The sequence below is a fragment of the Myxine glutinosa genome, unplaced genomic scaffold (assembly GCF_964187855.1).
Source record: "Myxine glutinosa unplaced genomic scaffold, kmMyxGlut1.1 SCAFFOLD_1401, whole genome shotgun sequence".
In the NCBI taxonomy this organism is placed as follows: Eukaryota; Metazoa; Chordata; class Myxini; order Myxiniformes; family Myxinidae; genus Myxine; species Myxine glutinosa.
The window spans coordinates 86,312-106,374 of record NW_027617496.1 but is presented as its reverse complement, the minus strand read 5'-3'; the positions used below and the strand labels follow the sequence as shown (position 1 = coordinate 106,374).

General features: G+C 52.1%; 1 protein-coding gene across 1 annotated transcript; it reads right to left on the bottom strand.

The window, feature by feature from the left end:
• Positions 1 to 1,583: 1,583 nt before the first annotated feature.
• Positions 1,584 to 12,600, bottom strand: LOC144889171 (uncharacterized). Its single transcript, XM_078769139.1, has 2 exons — positions 12,353 to 12,600; positions 1,584 to 5,778 (listed from the first exon to the last, which is right to left on the bottom strand). Exon 2 carries the CDS (start codon positions 5,483 to 5,485, stop codon positions 2,831 to 2,833), a length of 2,655 nt encoding a protein of 884 aa, XP_078625265.1. The 5' UTR covers positions 5,486 to 5,778; positions 12,353 to 12,600; the 3' UTR covers positions 1,584 to 2,830.
• Between the last annotated feature and the right edge of the window lie 7,463 nt (positions 12,601 to 20,063).

Sequence of the window (20,063 nt, the reverse complement as noted above, 5' to 3'; positions counted from 1 at the left end):
GCTGGTCCAGATTAAGCCGCCAATCCAGAATCCACCAATCCGCCAATCTGGGAGACAGTTCCGCGGCAAAACCCGGCAGGCAGCGATGCTCATATATCGTAGTAAACCGTAACAGTAGCTTGTGGCTCAGTGGAATGGCTGGGCGTGTGGCCTGTTTGTGTGTGTGATTGGTTGAGCATTCCGCCACTGTTAGTCTGTCGGCCAGGTGAGGCCGCAGGTAGGCTCTGGGAGCCAGTTAGTGTTCAATGGGGCCCGAGGATCCGGAGAGAGGACCCGGGTAGCCCATTTGCGATCCTGAGTAATCCATCCCGTGCCCCATTTGGCTGTCCCCTAGTCAAGCTAACACGAGGCAAGGCCTCGGAAGGTGAAGGAGGGGTCGGGGTGAGCGGCGTGGGGGAGACGGTAAGAGCCACCAGCCAATCAGAGCTCGAGTGGCATGGCGTGAGAGTGCGTGGTAAAGGGAGTCTGGTGAGTTCCAGAAGGTTCGCGGGCGGGTCTATATAAGCTCATACGAAAAGCCCTCGAAAGGGCTCGCGTGCATACGGCAGTGGCAAAGGACTTGAAGGACTGGCTTGCACCAGTGGCGCGAAAGGACTTGTTTGAGGACTTGTATGGAGAGAGAGAGAGAGAAAGAGAAAGAGAAAGAAAGAAAAAGAAAAAAAAAAAGAAGAGAAAGAGAAGAAGAGAAGAACGTGCATCCCTCGCCGTTGTTGAACTTTGACCTCGCATTAGAACGTGCGCGCCAAGAGATAGAAGAAGAGGCGTGGGCCGTACAAAGTACTCAGGCGCAGCCAGACGCGCCGGTAACGCATATAGCGCTTTTCTGCCACGCGAGTAAGCGCGGCCATAACCGCGAGTGAATAGCAGCCAGCCGCGCCAAAGTCCGCCCTCTACCGTTCGCCCCGTGATAACCCGCTCCGTTCAGGCGACATGCTACGAGGTCCTGCCTTCTCCTGCATCCATCTACACGGGGCGTGCCGGGGACCGGAGGAAGCTGCACGAGAGCCATCCCTGGACGTGCTGAACATCATCCTGTCATCTGCAATTCCCGTGTGTGTGTGTGTGAGACGGGCCCGTTGTCCTGGGGTATTAAGTAAGACTGTTTTTAAGGATTGCTCTGTGTCTCTGCTTCTTCTGCCATTGTATAGTGTAAATAAACCTGTGTTCTTTATTTCCTGATTCGATCGTACCTGTGATTTCTCCATTGACTAAGCGTGGTACGAATAAGATCGCTCCAATCGGGTTCCACCATCTATAACGGCGCGGATCACGTGTACGCAACGACTTGGCGTATCACTAACACACGTGGTTCGTGCGGGGCTTATTTGCTCGCTTCCAGGGCAGCGTTAGTACTTAGGTAACAGCGAATTTGGTCCTGAAACCCTATTTAGCGCTGTCCGGAAGGGACGTAATAGGTCCCGGGTCGCGCCAGGTCAGTCAAGACAAGGGGACTAATCTCCCCTTGGTAAGGGGAGAAGGCTGGCGGCAGATCCGCAACAATATATATATATATATATATATATATATATATATATATGCCGAGAACGAGGACTTAGGACTTGGGACTCAGAAGAACTCAGAAGAAAGGAGCAACGGATATATTTATTGGAACTCGAGTACTCAAGCTTGAGGACAGCAAAGTTGCATTGAAACTCACAAGGAATGACCAACAGTACAACAAGATGCTCTCAAATAATTCAATTAACATTGCTTTATATAAAGGAAAGTCAGGGGTGGAGTTAGCTCACAAGACACAGAGACAGAATGGGCTCATTGGGTCCCCCACCATAGTCCCATCCTGTTGTTCAGTTAATTAAAGGAAGTTCATCCAAGGCCAGTCATGGGTTAGCTTCTGATAAGGAGATGGTCAGCATTATGTGACAACATGTTTACAACTTTCTGTATAGCAGCTGGCTTGGGAAAGTACAAAGGGGAGTGGTCACTCGTAAAACTGTCAACTTGCAAGATAATGGCAAAAACAGGAAACAGGCAAAGAGAGATAAGGGTTGCCTTCAAGGCCTGGAAAGGGGAACTAGAGATTGCGCCCACGCAGGCCAGAGCACAAAGGCAGAGAACTCCTTATTAGGATATTACACATCCTCAATGCAGTAGAAAGAACTCAGTATCATGAGAGAGTACAGTAGCAAGTCAAAACAAAACATATAATTGGTTATACTTGGTAATTGGTAAAGCAGCAAGGATATACAAAGGGGGAGGGGCATTACAGCTCCCTACATACCGCCCTTTTGGATCTAAGATACAAAGTTATCTACGAGCCAATCAAAGGCCTTTATTTCAAACAAAAACAGAAAAATCATTCAACATATCACGCGAAGGCAGCCCCGTAAGAATGTCCCGTACCAAAGCACCACACAAACTCAGTAGGATGATTCGCGTCTGTATGTGAGTATGCAATGTAAGGCCGTAAAAGCAGAGTGATCAAATGGCACACAAAATCCACCAAAAGAGGTGGAAGAGAGAGAGAGTGTAACTAAACGTAACGTACCACACGAATGCAGCCCAGTGAGCATGTCCCGTACCCAGTACCGCACAACGAACCCAGCAGGCTGATCCGCGGGTGTGTGGGTGCAAGTGGGTGTAAGTGGATGTATGATGTAAGTCGGGTGTAGATGGGTGTATGAGGTGAGACCGTAGAGACATGAAGATCGAATAGCGCGCCAAATCCACAACGAAGACCTCTGGTTCCACCGGGGTCCACACCCAGGAAGATCTCCGACCCACCCTTGGACCACAGAGGTGCAGCCGGACTCCTCCCCAACTGGAGCTCGCCCAGGCTTCCCCAAGTGAAATCCTTGTCGATCTTCAGCGCTCAATCGATATTCATGTTCATGAGGTCTCTTACGTGCTGGTGATCTGGGGAAGACACAACATCGTCAGTATCAGGTGGCTCAAACCTATGGCCATGAAATAAAGCATAACGATCCAAAGGTGGGAGAGAAACTTCCTTTGGGTCAAAGTCGAGATCGTCCGAGGCGATGCTGCTTGCTTCGCTGTTATTCAAGGGCGAATCTCCAAAACAATCAGACTCGGAACTCAGAGTATTTTCACGATCGAGTTCCTCTCCATCCGGGCTTGGGTTCACAGCTGGGTCCAAATCCCGAACTGGGTCAGTGGCGTTTGACTCACTGTGGGCTTGTGAGACATAAAGGTGAGCTCGTGAAACATGGAGAGGCAGAGCCTGCATTGAAACATAAACATCAGCCGGGGACCCTCGCAAGTGGCCCACATCATCATTGGTAACATCATCAGTAACATTATTTTCAGGTGGCGTAGGCCTGCGGAGTGGACGGCCCATAGTCATAGCCACGGCATGGCATATCGTGAAGAAACGAGAGGAATCCTTCAGGAAATCGTCGATTTCTTCTTCCGACGTGTCGGGGCCCAGTTTAAACGGCCTTCTAGTAGCCTGAAATGCTTCGAGGTCCGCATAAGTGTACTCGACATCATTATCGGTAATATCAGCAATGGAAGAACAATCTTCGGAAGCGAAGATCTCATTGTCGCGGCCCAGGGACTCGTTCAGGTCGTCGTTCCAGGATCCGCGACTGGCAGTTGAGTTGACAGCTGGTGTGTCATCCGGACCCGCGATCCGCTGGTCGATCATCACCATGGCCTTTTCCGGTGTCGTCTTCAGTGTCCATCCTGTGGAAAACTTCCTCACACACGCAAGGACTAAAGCCTTGATTATCACACAACTAACCACGATTCCAAGGACTATTGCCAAAGCGGTTAGTACCCACTTTACAATTGTGCCTGTCCACCCTTTGAACCAGTCGGTAAGCCACTGGTGGGAGGCTTCCCGATCCAAGCGATCCCTTGTCAATGAGTGAGCGCTTTCCCTTAACGTTATAATAGCAGCACTGACACCCTGTGAGGGGTCAGGAATAAAAGTGCAACATTTACCCTCAATTATCCCACATACCCCTCCTCGTTCTGCCAATAGCATATCTAATGCAACCCTATTTTGCATAACCATTGTACGCAGATGGACAACTGTGTCCAACATTTCGTCGTGTGCTGTAGCGGTGGCGTTGGCCACAGTTTCTAAGATTAACGCAATTTTGTCAATGCGGTAACTGTTCATGACCGTCCCAGCCCATGGGAAGAAGAAGCTAACGGCTTTCTCCCAATCAGCGCCGTGTAAAGTAGTGGTGTCGTCGTCGTGCCAATAGGTGCTTCGTTGTGTCCTTATGAGTGCGGTGGTATTATGCAAGTGCTGTCGCATTTCCATCTCTGGGAAAACTGATCCTAAATAGCAAATTCCTCCCCAATTATCAGGTAAATACGGGTAAGCTTTATTCCCGCATACAAACATGGTCCCGTGCGGGGCCACTAAATGGGTGGTCATGCAAGTGAGAAGACCTGGGATAGTGTTTGTCCCGTTTTCCCCTTTCCATGCCAACTGGAGGTGTGTGAGGTTATGCAAGGGCGAGCTTGTAACGTTCACTAGGAGCGTGTGTTTCCCTTTTCTCGGGTCCGCGGGAAGGGTATCTCTACACACGGATTTGCCTACCATTACTTGGCCCTTTCCTTCTAAGCAGAGGGCCCCCCATGCCGGCTTGACCCAAACCGGCGCCGGACGTTCCTCAAAGTGTCGGGACTGGATGGGGGGTGAATACTGGAAAGCTCGTTTACACGCAGTTCCGTCAGAACCTTGGCTTGTCAGGGTTGTACTAATGCATTTGGTATCTAGTGGCTTCGAGCACAAATCATTGAGTGATAGGGGTAACACTACCATTGGTATGCCTGCTGTGCTGGTGCGGGGAAGGTGCATACACATCCAACACTGTGTCCTATTCTGTACTGTGGCCATATGCCGTGCGACCTTCCAGTATGTGTTCTCCTCTGGCTTCCTTCTTATTTCCTGGGCAGGAGGGGGTTTAATGACGTAGGCGGCACAACTAGGCCGGAATTGGTGTTGGGTATCTCCCCTCTTTTTGTTCCTTCTAATCAGCGTGCGCGGGGGCCATATTCCACATTCAAGTATTATCGTGGTGTGTGGGCCGACGAGGGCATGCGACAGTAGGAGAGTAGTATTGTCGATGCCCGTGCCCCATTGATATCCTGCGGCGGCGTGACTATTCACGGTCCCAGTAAACCTTCCATTTTCCACCTGTCTAACTTTAGTTAAGACTATGCGTGGGGTTGTCATGCGTGCCTGTGGTGTCCCATTGTGTACCACCATGGCTTCCATCCATCTTACAGATAACCACTTGAAATGTGTCTCCAACTCACAGCAATGTACTACTATCCCCTGTCCCCGGGGAGCCGTTATGTATTTGACGGAGTAAAGTTTAAATAACGTGTAGTTGTCGTGTCCTGGGTATTTGGGGAGATCCTCTCTCAGTGGGTTAAACTGCAGAAGCCTATCCTTGGCGGGGTTTGTTAGGCAGCTGCCCAGAATTCCCATCATCATGACCGTCATCGCCGCCCTTAGGAGACTGTGGTGCCCTAGACGGTGCATTGTCTTCAGCGGTGTGAGGTGTGGTGTCTGCAGCAATGTGAGGTGCGGTGTCTTGTGTGGCTTGTGGTGCGGGGATGGACAACTTACAATGGGTGGCGTGGATCCACGAAGGTTTACCCTCGCAGAAGACTGCCGTCGGTGTGACCAGTAGCACCTGGAATGGTCCCTTCCACCGTGGCTCCAAAGCAGCCTTGCGGGTGAAGTGCTTCACGAGCACCCAGTCGCCGGCCTGAAAGTTGTGGATGGCGTGGCCTATTGGTTCAGGCAGCGCCTCTCGTACTCGAGCATGGATGCTGCGTGCCACATTCGACAAGCCTATGCAAAATCTCAAAAGCATGTCATCCATTACTGGCAAAGCAAGGGTGGACATGTCTGTTGGTGCTGAAACGGGCAAGCTCATAGGTCGTCCCATTAATATTTCGTGGGGGGAAAGGCCCGTAGTGCGACCCGGGGTGGAACGAATGCTCATCAATGCAAGCGGAAGAGCCTCTGGCCACCTCAAGCCTGTGTCTGCGCAAAGTTTCGCTAGTTTATTCTTTAAAGTCTTGTTCGTTCGTTCCACAAGTCCTGAGGACTGTGGGTGGTAGACGCAATGGAAGGATTGTTTAACGCCCAACGCCTTCAGGATGCCCTTAACCACCTGCGCCGTGAAATGGCCTCCTTGATCTGACGAAATTATCTGGGGAATGCCAAATCTGCACATAAAATCCCGCACGAGGCGCTTCACTACTGTCGGAGCATCGGATTTGACGCATGGGTATGCTTCGACCCATTTGGTGAACGTATCTACGATTACCAACACATAGCGAAACGACATGCTTGGTTCCAATTCTGTAAAATCGAACTCAATAGTTGCGAACGGCCCACTTGGCGGGGGCCGTCCCCCATCATGTGCATGTCTCGGTGGCGCCCCTCTATTGTGTTGCTGGCAGACCACACACGATCGGCACACTTCGGATACAATCCGTGACAGTCCTGGCGCTGCCCAAGTGTAGTCTATCTGTCCCATCACCCCCCTCTGGCACACATGACCATTCTGATGAGCCATGCGTGCCAGCCAAGGCAGTAAAGCCTGGGGTGCTATAGGTTTTTCATCAAGGGTCCACATTTCCCCTGGCCCAGGGCGTATCGCTCCTCGTTTGAGCCAGACCTCGTGTTCGGCCGTCGGTGCAGCATTTTGCAAATTTATGATATCGTCCTTAGTTGGTGTGGCGGGTGGTCCCGCAGTCGGTATGTCAGCAATCTGTGCGGCTGTCTTCTGTGCTCGTGTCACCATCGGCATGTTGCGTTCTATCTGTTGGTTGGCGGCCTTTCCTGCCGCCTCGTCCGCCCTTGCGTTGCCCCGGGCAACGTCAGTGTCCGCCCTTTGGTGGCCACGACACTTAATTACCGCGATAGCGCGGGGAAGTAAAATGCTTCGGAGGAGCCCTTCTACCAACGCGCCATTCTTTATCACTGAACCGGCAGATGTGAGAAACCCTCTCATCTTCCAGATGGCTCCTTTATCGTGGACTACGCCATGAGCGTAGGCCGAATCTGTGTAAATGTTGACGGCAAGGCCTTCCGCCAAGCTGCACGCTCTGGTCAAGGCGCACAGCTCCGCCTGCTGTGCGGAAAATGTAGGTGGAAGACGCCCGCTCTCTACCGTTTCGCTATCCGAGCACACGGCGTACCCGGACAACAGAGACCCGTCCCATGCGCGCCTAGCTGATCCATCGACATAATATATACAGTCGGGGTATTCTAAGGGATTGTCCTTTAAATCCGATCGCACCGTGGAGACTAGCTGCACAACGTCGGAGCACACATGAGGTTCGCCCTCCTCAGGAGTGGGCATCAGTGAGGCTGGGTTGAGCGTCGTGCAACGTTCGATCGTGATGTTGGCTGCAGTGATCAGTGCGGATTCGTATTGCATTAATCTAGTGTTAGACAAATGCTGTGTGCTTCGCTGTGACAACAGCGAAGTGACGCAATGTGGTACTCGTAGCGTTACTGGGTGTCCCATAACAATGTCCGCTGTTCTTTCTACTGCGTACCTGGCCGCTGCCACGGCTTGCAAGCACACCGGAAACCCTTGTTCGACCGGGTCTAGCTTTTTACTAAAGTAGGCCACCGGCCGCTCCTTATCCCCATGGGTCTGTGTCAAAACTGACTGGGCGAAACCTCCCACGGCGTGAGTGTAAAGGGTAAATGGTTTCGCATAATCCGGGAGTCCTAATGACGGTGCCGTAACCAGCGCCTGTTTCAGCCCGTCAAAACATCGCCTCAATTCATCCGTCCATACCAATAGGTCCGGGGCATTTGATTTGGTCGCCTCGTACAGTGGTTTAGCCAGCAGCGCAAAATCAAGTATCCAAGTGCGGCAGTATCCCGTCATACCTAGGAAGCGCAGCATTTGCCGTTGCGAGCGAGGGCGAGGCAGCTCCGTGATAGCGGTCACTCGTCCAGCATCCAATTCTCGTTTTCCGTGCGAAATGGCGTGTCCCAAGTAAGTTACAACCTGCCGCACAAACTGAAGTTTTGGTCTGCCTACTTTGTGGCCTTTGGCCGCCAAGGCCTTTAATAGGGCCAAAGAATCCATTTCGCACGCCTCCTTTGAAGGGGAGCAAATCAACAAATCGTCAACGTATTGCAGCAACACTGACCCTCCCTTCAATTCCACATCCGCCAGGTCGCGGTGCAGCGCCCGGGAAAACAGAGTGGGGCTATCTGAAAACCCCTGAGGTAGTACTGTCCAAGTATACTGGCGCCCCCTATGGGTGAAAGCGAACAAGTATTGTGACTCAGGCGCGATGGGCACAGAGAAAAACGCAGAACAAAGGTCGATGACCGTGAAGTATGTTGCGTCCGGCGGAATTGACATCATGAGGGTTTCTCCGTTTGGAACTAGTGGGTGTATGCCCTGTATCACCTTGTTCACCTCCCTTAAATCCTGTACAAATCTCCATTTGTCCTTTGACGGCTTTTTAACTGGCAAAATTGGTGTATTACATGGGCTGTTAGTTTCTACGATAATCTTCTGTTCCACTAGGGATTGAATCACTGGTGCTATGCCTACGTCGGCCTCAGGTCGTAGCTTATACTGTTTTACGTTTGGCAAGCGCATCCCCGGCTGCACTGCTATCACTAGAGGTTTGGCGTCTCGCATCCGTCCAACCTCGCCGTCGCTTTTGGGCCATAAATTGTCTGGCACCTCCGCTAGGAGGTAATCCGACTCACCCGGGTCCGTCAGCACTGCCCTCATGGCATAGGTGCCTTTGGGGGGCAACTCTGCCTCTTCGAACTTTCCGTCCCTCCGTTCTGCCTTAATGTCAATTGAGAACCCTTCACCGTTTTCGAGCTGTTTCAAAGTCCAGCGGCCCCTCTTACACCGATAACCATGTAAGGGAACTTCTCGTAACCTCCCTACCATCCAACCTACACTTTCCGGCGGCCACCCTTTGGCAGTAGTGAGGGTAACATGGGCGACCGCTCCTTCGGGGTATTGGGTCAGCGCATGCTGACTCGGGGTTAGGACTACCTCAATTCCTATTCCCTCACGCCCGATCCATACCCGTGACAAGTGTAGAGGCATCCATTCGCCCAGCTTTTCCTTAACCCTTTCCCGGTAGTTCTCGTCCTCACCCGTTGCATCATAGTACGCAGTGCAATGGGGTGGATTATCCTTTAAGTCCTTTATCGAAATTTGGTGCTGTTGCATCCAATCTCGCAGCACTGAACTGTCCAAACACACATTATCTATGATATATGTCCAAGCAGACAAAGCCCCTGGATCCAAGCGCCACCAATACGCGGTGGGGCCGGGACGAGCCAGTGCCGTCATCAACAAGTCGCGTTTAGACTCCGCGACGTCTACGAAAACTCCCTCCTCGGTACATGAGATTTGACAGCCCAAACGGCACAATAAATCCCGTCCCAGCAAATTCGTCGGGGCGGTAGTGGTCATCAAGAAAGCATGTTTAGCCTCCAGCGGGCCGCATGTTACTCGCACTTCCTCCGAAATAGGAAGCGCTTGGGGTAAACCCGAAACACCCAGTATTTGAACGTTCCTGGCCGTAGGGCGCAAAGAGGGCAATTGCCCCTTGTTAATTGTGCTGCGAGTCGCGCCCGTATCTACGAGAAATTCTAATTGTCTTCCCTCCACGTCCAACATCATGGTTGGTTCCTCTGCCGGTGTCATGGTCAAGAGAGGACACTCCTTGGGCGACTCGCCAGCATCCCGTCAATAGGCCCCTCTATTGTATTGGGGCTGAAACCCCTTACGAGCCTTTGGGCAATCACGTATCCAGTGTCCCATCTGCTTGCAATAATGGCACGGTTCCTGCGGAACCGGTGGTGCGGAGGGCATAGGTCGTCCCTCTACGGCTCCCCTTCCGCCCTGCCTACGTTCTGGCGGCCCCCAAAGTGACTGGTTCACTGGTTGCCACTGCGGCGGACCCCGAGGCGGGGCCCAGTTCCCCCTTGGTCCGTTCTGCATCCCACTATTGGGGGGTGGTCCGGGGTTTTGGAGAAGGGGTCTTGGTGGATACCAATGTTGGGGAGGGGGCCCTTGCACATTCCAAGTTTGAGGGTTTTGAGGAGGAGGGGGGGGAGGGGGTGGTATTGTCCATTGTTGTTTTATTTCGTCCATATTAATTAGTCCAAAATCTTCCTCAGTACAACCGTCGTGGTTTTCATTTTCGCTGTGGATCCACTCTCCGTTGGGGAATTGGCCCTTATAGAAAAAAGGATAACGACTCCTCCTATGTTCCTCTGGACCTCGAACAGGTCCCCACTTCTGGCACTGTTCGTGTATGTAGTTCTGACTCTGATCCCCCTTTTTATTCTGATTAAATTGAGCCCGTTTCTCTTGGACAAACATTTGCAATATTTCCTCCTTAATATCCTTCTTCTCCTCTAGGGAGGAGCCCGGGCATTGTTCCAGTTTGTCGCATAATTCGTTGGTTGTCATTCCCTTCCAGCCGAAGAGGACGGTCTGTACCTGTTTCTTTAACACCGGCCGAAGCCCCTCGATTAGATATTGGTTTACCAATGGTTGGGGTAGCCCTCCCAGCTGCATCGGACCCAGTCCTCCCCAGCGCGCAATGGCCTTTTCCAACCTTTCTCGGTACTCTCCAATTGGTTCTCCTGCCTTTTGTTTTATGGCCCCGATCTTTCCCCAATCCGGACCTCCTGCTGGCAACAGCGCCTGCTCAATAGAATCTAGCAGCAGGACCTTTTGAGCATCCCATTGCGCTTGTGTTAACAGGGGGTTTGCACCAGCCCTTGGGTCTGCCACCGGCCAGTGTGCTCTTTGTCTAGCCCTTTCCCATACCTTGGGTGGGAGCACGGACACTCCCATATGGGTTATGTCTCGATAGTCGCACTCGCCATCCAAAACCCAATTCGACATGGTCGGCACTATCTGCCGTGGATCCTCAATAAGCAAATGTTGAATCCTTGCCCGCATTACAGTTAAAGAGGATTCTTTCCATGGTACTCTTTCCCGAACCCCATGACCTGCTGCGTCAACCCCGATAACTTGTACAGGGCACAATGTTTTCCTTTCCTCTCTTTCCTGACATTCCGATGGGGTAGTTTGTGAGGTCCTTTTCCCCTTACAACCTACCAGTGAGGGGTATAACCCATCCGGTCCTATCGGTGGCGGGAACCCTGCGATGTCGGTCCCGTCATCTATTCCGTTAGCCCCGAGTTGTGCAAACGGCCTTCCCTGGCTCGGGTGGTTCTGGGGTATCTGGGGCGCGATGGTAGCGGGGTTATAGGGAGGTGGTAGCGGGGGCGCAGAAAGGATAGGTGGTGCCTGAAACCCCGGGACAGAGCTTAGGACTGGGGCTGGGGAGGGTAGATTGGTCACTGCCTCCCCTCTCGCGGGGTCTGGGTTTTCAACGAGCGGCATCAGTCGCGCGTTGGCCTGCCTCTCTATTTCCTTAAGCGCTTCATCCTGCTCTTTATTCGCCTGTTTCCTCAGACCCTTGAGTTTTGTTACCTCACCAGCCAAGCTGGCCTGTTTCGACTTTGCGTGTCGCTTCATCGCTTCTTCCTTCCACCAGCCAAAGACTTTCCAATAGTCAGGCGGAAAGTGTTTCGTGGCCTGTTCGAACTTTTCTAATGTCTCATACAACACGTCCAATTTTTCCAGCGCAAAAGACCCTCCTTCGGGCCACGGTTCTCCCAAATCCTTCGTCAATGCAACCCATGACTTCCCTGGTCTCACAGCAGCATAGCCATACCTCTTAAACATAAAAAATGCTGGGGTATGTCTAAGCGGTTCACCTGCCTTTACTGTCTTATTACCCATACTGTTACCCATCCTAGGAAAATTTTAGTTTACCGACGTAGCCTTGTACTCGTGAGGATCGCCCGCCTCGCGTTTACAGCCGTCTACCTAACTCTGAGAGGCTCGCAGCCTCGTACCCGTGAGGTTCGCCCGCCTCGCGTGGTACGGCCGCGCTACCTACTCTCCTGAGAGGCTCGCCCGCCTACACAGCCGTCTATCCTACCCTTACTGCACTTTCCTGGCGTCCTACGCCCGTATAATAGTTCTGATCTTACTTAAAATTCCAACGTCTCCCGGGTAGGCCTCGGTTCGGGACGCCGCCCTTATCCTTACCCTCACAACCCAGAGATCTATTACCCCTTAACCTCAGGCGCCCAACGTGGGGCACTTCTCCTTACGTAACGTTACCCTAACGAGTCCATAAACAATCAGTTGCTCCAGGACCCAAGCGGTCCGTAATTAAATTTAGGTTCGTGGAACAGGTATGAGCAGGGAACGGAACGTACGGCGACCGAGCAAGAGAGAGTGGGTTACAATTTGGACTGACCCCCGGGCTAAAAAGGAAAAAACAAAAGAAAACCACAGCTCACCTGACCCGGATCAATTGCCAGCTGGTCTCTCACCACTCCCTTGCCTGGGACCGCGTCCCGGACTGCCCAGACTGATCCCACCGCTGCCACCAGTTGCCGAGAACGAGGACTTAGGACTTGGGACTCAGAAGAACTCAGAAGAAAGGAGCAACGGATATATTTATTGGAACTCGAGTACTCAAGCTTGAGGACAGCAAAGTTGCATTGAAACTCACAAGGAATGACCAACAGTACAACAAGATGCTCTCAAATAATTCAATTAACATTGCTTTATATAAAGGAAAGTCAGGGGTGGAGTTAGCTCACAAGACACAGAGACAGAATGGGCTCATTGGGTCCCCCACCATAGTCCCATCCTGTTGTTCAGTTAATTAAAGGAAGTTCATCCAAGGCCAGTCATGGGTTAGCTTCTGATAAGGAGATGGTCAGCATTATGTGACAACATGTTTACAACTTTCTGTATAGCAGCTGGCTTGGGAAAGTACAAAGGGGAGTGGTCACTCGTAAAACTGTCAACTTGCAAGATAATGGCAAAAACAGGAAACAGGCAAAGAGAGATAAGGGTTGCCTTCAAGGCCTGGAAAGGGGAACTAGAGATTGCGCCCACGCAGGCCAGAGCACAAAGGCAGAGAACTCCTTATTAGGATATTACACATCCTCAATGCAGTAGAAAGAACTCAGTATCATGAGAGAGTACAGTAGCAAGTCAAAACAAAACATATAATTGGTTATACTTGGTAATTGGTAAAGCAGCAAGGATATACAAAGGGGGAGGGGCATTACAGCTCCCTACATATATATATATATATATATATATATATATATATATTGTTACGGACGCGGTTTAGATGTTACTTTGGGCCGAGCGGATGGTCCACCGCAACCGTTACAGAATCCCCGATTGGCCCGACTCCCCCAACGTTGACCAGATCGCACCACAGATATTCAATTTGGAAACCTCTAAAGCGACCGAAAGAGAAGGAAGAGAGAAGAAGACAGAGTACGGAGGAATAACAGGATTTATTATACACACAAGCAAAACGAAGGAGCGATCAAAATTATTTACAAGCAATGGATGGAAGAAGCAGTCACACAGTGCATCGTTAGCTTATACTAGTCAATTTACTTAACCCCAGGACAACGATTAGGACAGACGACGTTCACACTTACACGGGGGATATTGCAGGCAGGTATGGCTTGAGGATGGATGGTTGTTTTTGGGAGGCAATGGAGGGTCCAGCGTGGATTGCTGCCTGGCGCGTCCTTTTCGTGGCCTGCGGCCCCTTAGCTGCCCCCTTAGCTGCAGCGCAGCTGGTCGCACGATGGCTCGCACACACCTGCTCGTTCAGGCGTCTTCCTTCTCCCCAGCAACAACGAGGGACAGCAAGCAAGAGGACGGGGTCAGAGCAAGAGCTGGAGGGGCAAGAGCAAGAGGGGCAAGAGAGTGGAGTGCGTCCCGCGGCGGCTTATATTGGTTTTCTCACCGAACCTTCGCGCACTTTCTCGGGGGTTCCCGCTCCGCCCTCTCTTAGCCAAACCCCTTGTTCTGGGTTGGATGAGCGGGGCCGACTTACTCCTCCCCCCTATGACGAGGGGGGCGACCCGTCTTCTCTAGCCACTCCCCTTGTTCGTAATGGCCGCAAATGGCGAAAACCGGTCAGCAGCTGCAGGTAAGGCGCCGTCACGTTGCACAGCAGTTCAGTACTGCAATAACGGTTGCTGTCAAAGCTCAAGTGGGGGAATCCCTGGCACTTGAGCTGCCATGGATCATCGGAGGGGCCTACGCTTTATTTCGTTTGATGCAATGCAGAGTCAATCTAGTGGGAAACACATATTTAGCCTACATAGAATAAGGAAATAAACTATTTAAAAAGATATATCGTGGCCTGTGTGTGAGTTTCATGGAATTAACTAGGAGGACGGCTGTGACCATTATTTACATTACGAGGGTGTTACACACAACAAAACCATACTTTTCACATTCGTTACACTTTCTCCAAAATTGTTACACTTCTCAAAACCGTTACACTTCTCAAATTCGTTACACTGCACCCTCCTTTCTTCAGGCCCGTACTCGGGCCTACAAAACTTTAACTTAGTGTGACACGTAGGTGTAATTCCCTCTACAATTAACCTGACCCTGAGGGTGACAATCTTAAAACACAAATAAGTATGTCCCCCTATTGCATTGCACCCTGTCTAACAGACTCAAGCCCACAGCTAACCGAATTACGGAATTGTTCTCAAACTATACATTTACGGTGGGGAGCATTATTTACAGTGACGTTATTTCTTATTTACAACGCAACCCAGGACCTGTATTTTTTTTTTCCTTTTTAGGGAACAAGAAAAAGAAATTCCTGTTGGGAGGGAGGAGACAACACGCATTGCATCGATGCACCAGTACCAATACCACCAAAGCACCCAAAAGCACCAAAAGCACCACAAAGCACCACTCGGTGCACAGTCACCACTGTTCATAATAAACACAACAAAACAACTGGTGGTGGTCTTCTCTTTCTCTGCTGGGCCGATGTTCTTCCCGACGTCTTCTGGCTTCATGCGGCCTACTTGGAAATAATAAAAAGCACAACTTGTGTTCATTTATATTTAGGGCCTCAGGGGCCAACTAAGGGTGGTCCACCTGTTTGGCATAGGTGCCGCCTTACCGAGGTCCGCAAGCAAGATTCCCTGGCCACTATGGCCGGTCTCCAACAGAGGTGCCCTGCCCCAGAACCTGGGGTCCATCAAGTGGTACTTGGCCGCAGAACAGCGGTCCATAAAGTGGTACATCAACGCAATGCATGCTGGTTCTGAGAATCTCGTGCGCACAATGGCCATCTCACGCACGCTCCCCTCGGCACCCAATGGCGCACAGGTCCTCAAGTGGGAGACAAAAGGGGGGAAGACAAGTGAGCGAGGGGTAAGGTCACAAGGGTACACGTCCATAAAGGCAATGCAGGGTGAAGTGCGTACGGAGAGCGAAGTGAGAAAAACTCGTCCCTACCGTACGTCACCCCCCCTGTCACCTACACTACCCTTGCCCTTACCCCATATTTACAAGAATTTACACCTTTACAAATTCGTCACCACGTCTAGTCTTCCCCATCTTTCCCTTCTACACCAAATTCGTCTCCAATCCCTCTACTTCAAAATTTGCCATCACCAATTCATCATCAATCCTCATAAGGAGGGAGAGATGGAATTACGCACAATGCTACACCCACGTCATGATGCGTCTCACAATCCAAACATTTGCATCATAAAAAATACTCAAAACATGGCATGGTGTGGAGGTACGTCATCTTTACTTCAGGTGAGTGCATGTAGATGGTGCGAGGAGACTTCAATCCTAACTATCCTCTAAATGACTTTAACACCCTTTACACTACCCGGGGTCTTTCCCTGCCAATCCATTGGCCACTTACTCTATGGGTTCTAACAACCAATTCCCATTGACCAAACTGTGGTGCTTCTCAATTTGGGGTCTCACTCCCCCGATTCATCTCCCGGTGCCCTTGCACAATTTCTGGGCTGTGACGTGTAGCTCTCCCAGCAGGTCTACCCACCTGCACACCTCCACCACTGTAGTTGCCACCCGAGCTTACCTAGCTCCTCACCCTAACCTAACTAACTGGGGAAGACCCCTCCTGGCTCTGTCACCCCACTCGGTGCCCTCTGGCACTGGGCTACCCGGGTCCGTCCTCCGGATCCTCGGGCCCCATCCACGACAACTACTACCGGCTCCCAGAGCCCACCTGCGGCCTCACCTGGCCGACATCCTCACAGTGGTGGAGTGCCCAAACCAACTAAACACACTAACAGGCTACACGCCCAGCCATTTCCACAACACTAATGCACCCATCCAAACATCATTCTTCCACTCACACCACAGATGCCAATATCCAACCACAATTTACCTATACCCTCTACCTAACACTTACACTACCCGCCCCGGGTATTCGTGATGGGGGTCCATCCTTCCCCCATTCACACCTTCGCACCATCCACTCCACTCCATAGTTTCCACCATACTCACTCCACGACCATCCATCCCAATACGCCATATATCCCATACCATTTATTCCACACAACCATTCTCCATACCTGTTGTTGCACACCTGTGCACTCACACCTGGTGCCACCTGCACCCTCCTTTCTTCCTGGACCATTTGGTCAACACAACACGCAATCACCACTACTCCCTCATACACTGCTCCATACACCTGTTCAGTTGCACACCTGTGCAATCACACCTGTTCAATCACACCTGTTCAATCCTCAAACACACGGCATCATCTCATCTAACTACTCCCCTCTGAAACTTGCGCTTCCGAGTCGCCCCTTTAAACTATTGCGCTCCCACATCATTATCATCCACGCTAATCTACCTGCGTCCCCACTACAGGTATCCTTGTCACTAACTAACCTTACCGTCACCTAATGTCATCTTCTAGGTCCCTACACACGATATCCTAACCCACCCGGGCTAGTTTTCACTGCCATCAACCCCATAAGCTCGTGCTCCTTTGCCCCCCCCCCCCCGTGAGGGATGGCAGAGTTGCTATCCCATCACGTGGGGCATCCCTTACTCCTATTCCCCCAGTCCTCTGATGCTACGAGCCCCCGTCGCAAGAGGTACTGGGTCCTGCCTCGGCCTCCAGAGCCGAGGCGATCCATGAGGGCGCCTGCTCGCCGGCATAAGGTCTTATCCGGTCGGCATGGACGATCCGAGGGGGGGCCCGTGGCCCCATTTTAATTTTAATGACCACGTCACAGATTTGCGACAGGACGACTCCCGGGCCTTGCCAGGGGGAGGTGAGTTTTGGGCACCTGCCCTTCCGCCTCCGGGGATTAAAGAACCAAATCTTCATCCCCGGAGCGTATTGACTCCCCTGGCTCCGGTCGTCGTACCTACGCTTCATCTTGGCCCCCGCCAGATGGAGCTGGCGGTGGGCGAAGGCATGGACCCACTCCATGCCTTCCTCCAGGTGACGTGCGTAACCCTCCCTCGGCGGTGTATCCGTGGTGTCTGGAACGGGACCGCATAGCAAGTCGGCGGGAGCCCGTAACTCCCGCCCATACATAAGCAACGCTGGACTGCATGCGGTGGCCCCGTGCTGGCTAGTTCGGTAGGCCATCAACAGGTACGGGAGATGTTCGTCCCAGTCATCCTGACGGGTAGTGGTGAACAATGCCAGTTGTTGGATCAATGTTCGATTGAACCTTTCCACCATCCCGTCAGATTGTGGCCGCAGGGGCGTGGTCCTGGTTTTTCGAATTGACAGGAGTCTGCACACATCTTTTAGCAATTGACTTTCAAAATTTCGACCCTGATCGGTGTGCAGCTCCTGTGGAATCCCGTGCCGACATACAAATCCTTCCACGAAGGCCTGTGCTACCACCCCTGCTTCTTGGTTGGGGAGGGCATAGGCCTCCGGCCACTTGGTGAAATAGTCCATCACAACGAGGATATACTTATTACCTTGGCGGGTGCGGGGTAGTGGTCCTAGAATATCCATAGCCACCCGCTCAAGGGGGGCCCCCACCTGATGTAATTGAAGGGGGGCCCTCATCCTCCGTGCTGGACACTTTTTGGCAGAACAGGCGTCGCATCTCCGACACCAGTCCTGTATGTCGCGCCCCATATTCACCCAATAGAACCTCCGGCGGACCCGAGATATTGTCTTTGTCCTGCCCAAATGGCTGCCGGAGCGGGTACCATGCACCTGTTGCAATATGACGTTCTTAAATTTGTCAGGGACTATCACCAGCCAGGAAGTTATATCAGAGGGAACCTCCACCCACTTGCGATACAAGATGTTGCCTTTCAATTCCAGGGTCTGCCACTGAGCCCAATATGCCTTTGTTTGCGCCCCGAGGGGGGTGACCTCTTCCCCCTTTGGTCTTTGCCCCAATTTGACCCATTGGAACACCGGCCCCAGAACAGGATCCTCCTGCTGGGCCGTGCTCCAAGCCAACTCTCCAAATTCCTCGTCCGCGGTTAGTGGCAAAATTGGCCCTCTCACCCGGGTTGCCCGGATGACGCGAATCGGGGCAGAATCGCCCAATTGCTCCCTCTCCTCGTGTCTCGCACAAAATTTACAGTTTTCCCCCAGACAAGGACGCCGAGAGAGTGCATCCGCATTACCATGGGCCTTCCCGGCCCTATGGGCCACATCAAAATCGTACTGCTGCAACTTTTCCAACCACCTTGCAATTTGGCCCTCCGGTTCCTTGAACCGAAGGAGCCATTGCAAGGAGGAATGGTCAGTTCTAACCAAAAATTTCCGCCCGTACAGGTACGGGTGGAAATGGTTCATGGCAGCCAGCATAGCCAATAACTCTTTGCGAGTGACACAATAATTTCGCTCAGGCCTACTTAAGGCCCGACTATAGTAACCAATCACTCTCTCCACGCCCTCCTGTGTCTGAGACAAAACTGCGCCCAATCCTTCCTGGCTCGCATCCGTGTCCAGGGTAAATGCCCCATTGCTAGTGGGGTAAGCTAGAAGGGGTGCGGATGTTAGACACCCCTTCAATTTTTGGAAGGCCTCGTGGCACTCCCGTGTCCAATTAAATCGCGTCCCCTTCTCCGTAAGCCGGTGGAGGGGACGGGCCAACTCCGCAAATTTCGCCACAAAGCGCCGGTAGTAGGAGCAGAGTCCCAAAAATCCCCGCACCTCCTTGATGGTACGTGGTGCGGGCCACTCCTCTACCGCTTTAATTTTGTCTGGGTCCGTTTTTACCCCCTCGCGGCCGATCACGTGACCTAGATAGGCCACCTCTCTTGCAAACAAAGTGCACTTACTCGGGTTCAGCTTCAACCCTGCCTGTCTGAGGCACCCGAACACCTGGTCCAAATTAGCTACCGCCTGGGGGAAGGTCTTGGCATGTACTAGGACGTCATCCAGGTATACCAGGCATGATTGCCATGGCATGCCGCCTAGTACATGTTCCATTAATCGCTCAAAGGTGGCGGGGGCGTTACACAAACCAAACGGCATCACAGTGAACTGATACAGCCCCTTACCTGTGGAAAATGCCGTTTTCTCCTTCCCTGTCCGATCCATCTCCACCTGCCAATACCCACTCTTGAGGTCCAAAGTTGTGAACCAATTTGAGCCCGCAACGGCATCGAGGGTGTCATCAATCCTTGGCAGGGGATATGAGTCCTTGAGTGTCACGTTGTTTAGCTGGCGATAGTCCACGCAGAACCGCGTGGTCCCATCCTTCTTTTTGACCAGCACAACAGGTGACATCCAAGGACTTCCCGAGGGCTCGATCACGCCCGCGTCGAGCATTTTTTCAACCTGCTCGTCAGCTTCCGCCCTCTTGCTCCAAGGGAGCCGTCGGGCGGCCTGACGAATAGGCCGGGCCTCACCGGTGTGGATCTGATGTTTCACCAGGCCCGTACGTCCAATATCCTCGGTGGACAGGGAGAAGAGGTCCAAATGGGACCCAACCAGTTTGTGTAAGGCCTCCCTCTGGGTACCTCCCAACTCTACACTACAACGATTTACCATCTCGCAAATGGGATCGGGCCAATTCCTAGAACTTATTGAAGGCTCCCCCTGGGGCCGGCTCGGCTGGACGTTCTCGCCCCTCACTGACGCGACTTCTCTAACTGGGGTGCAGCCAGCTACCTTCGTGCCCCTCACTATAGTGCGTGGTTCTGTGCTAATATTAATTACTCGGACGGCCACCACCG

Bases quoted from the DNA above. Each gene is read 5' to 3' on its own strand.
- LOC144889171 (XM_078769139.1), bottom strand. From the start codon at position 5,485: ATGCACCGTCTAGGGCACCACAGTCTCCTAAGGGCGGCGATGACGGTC.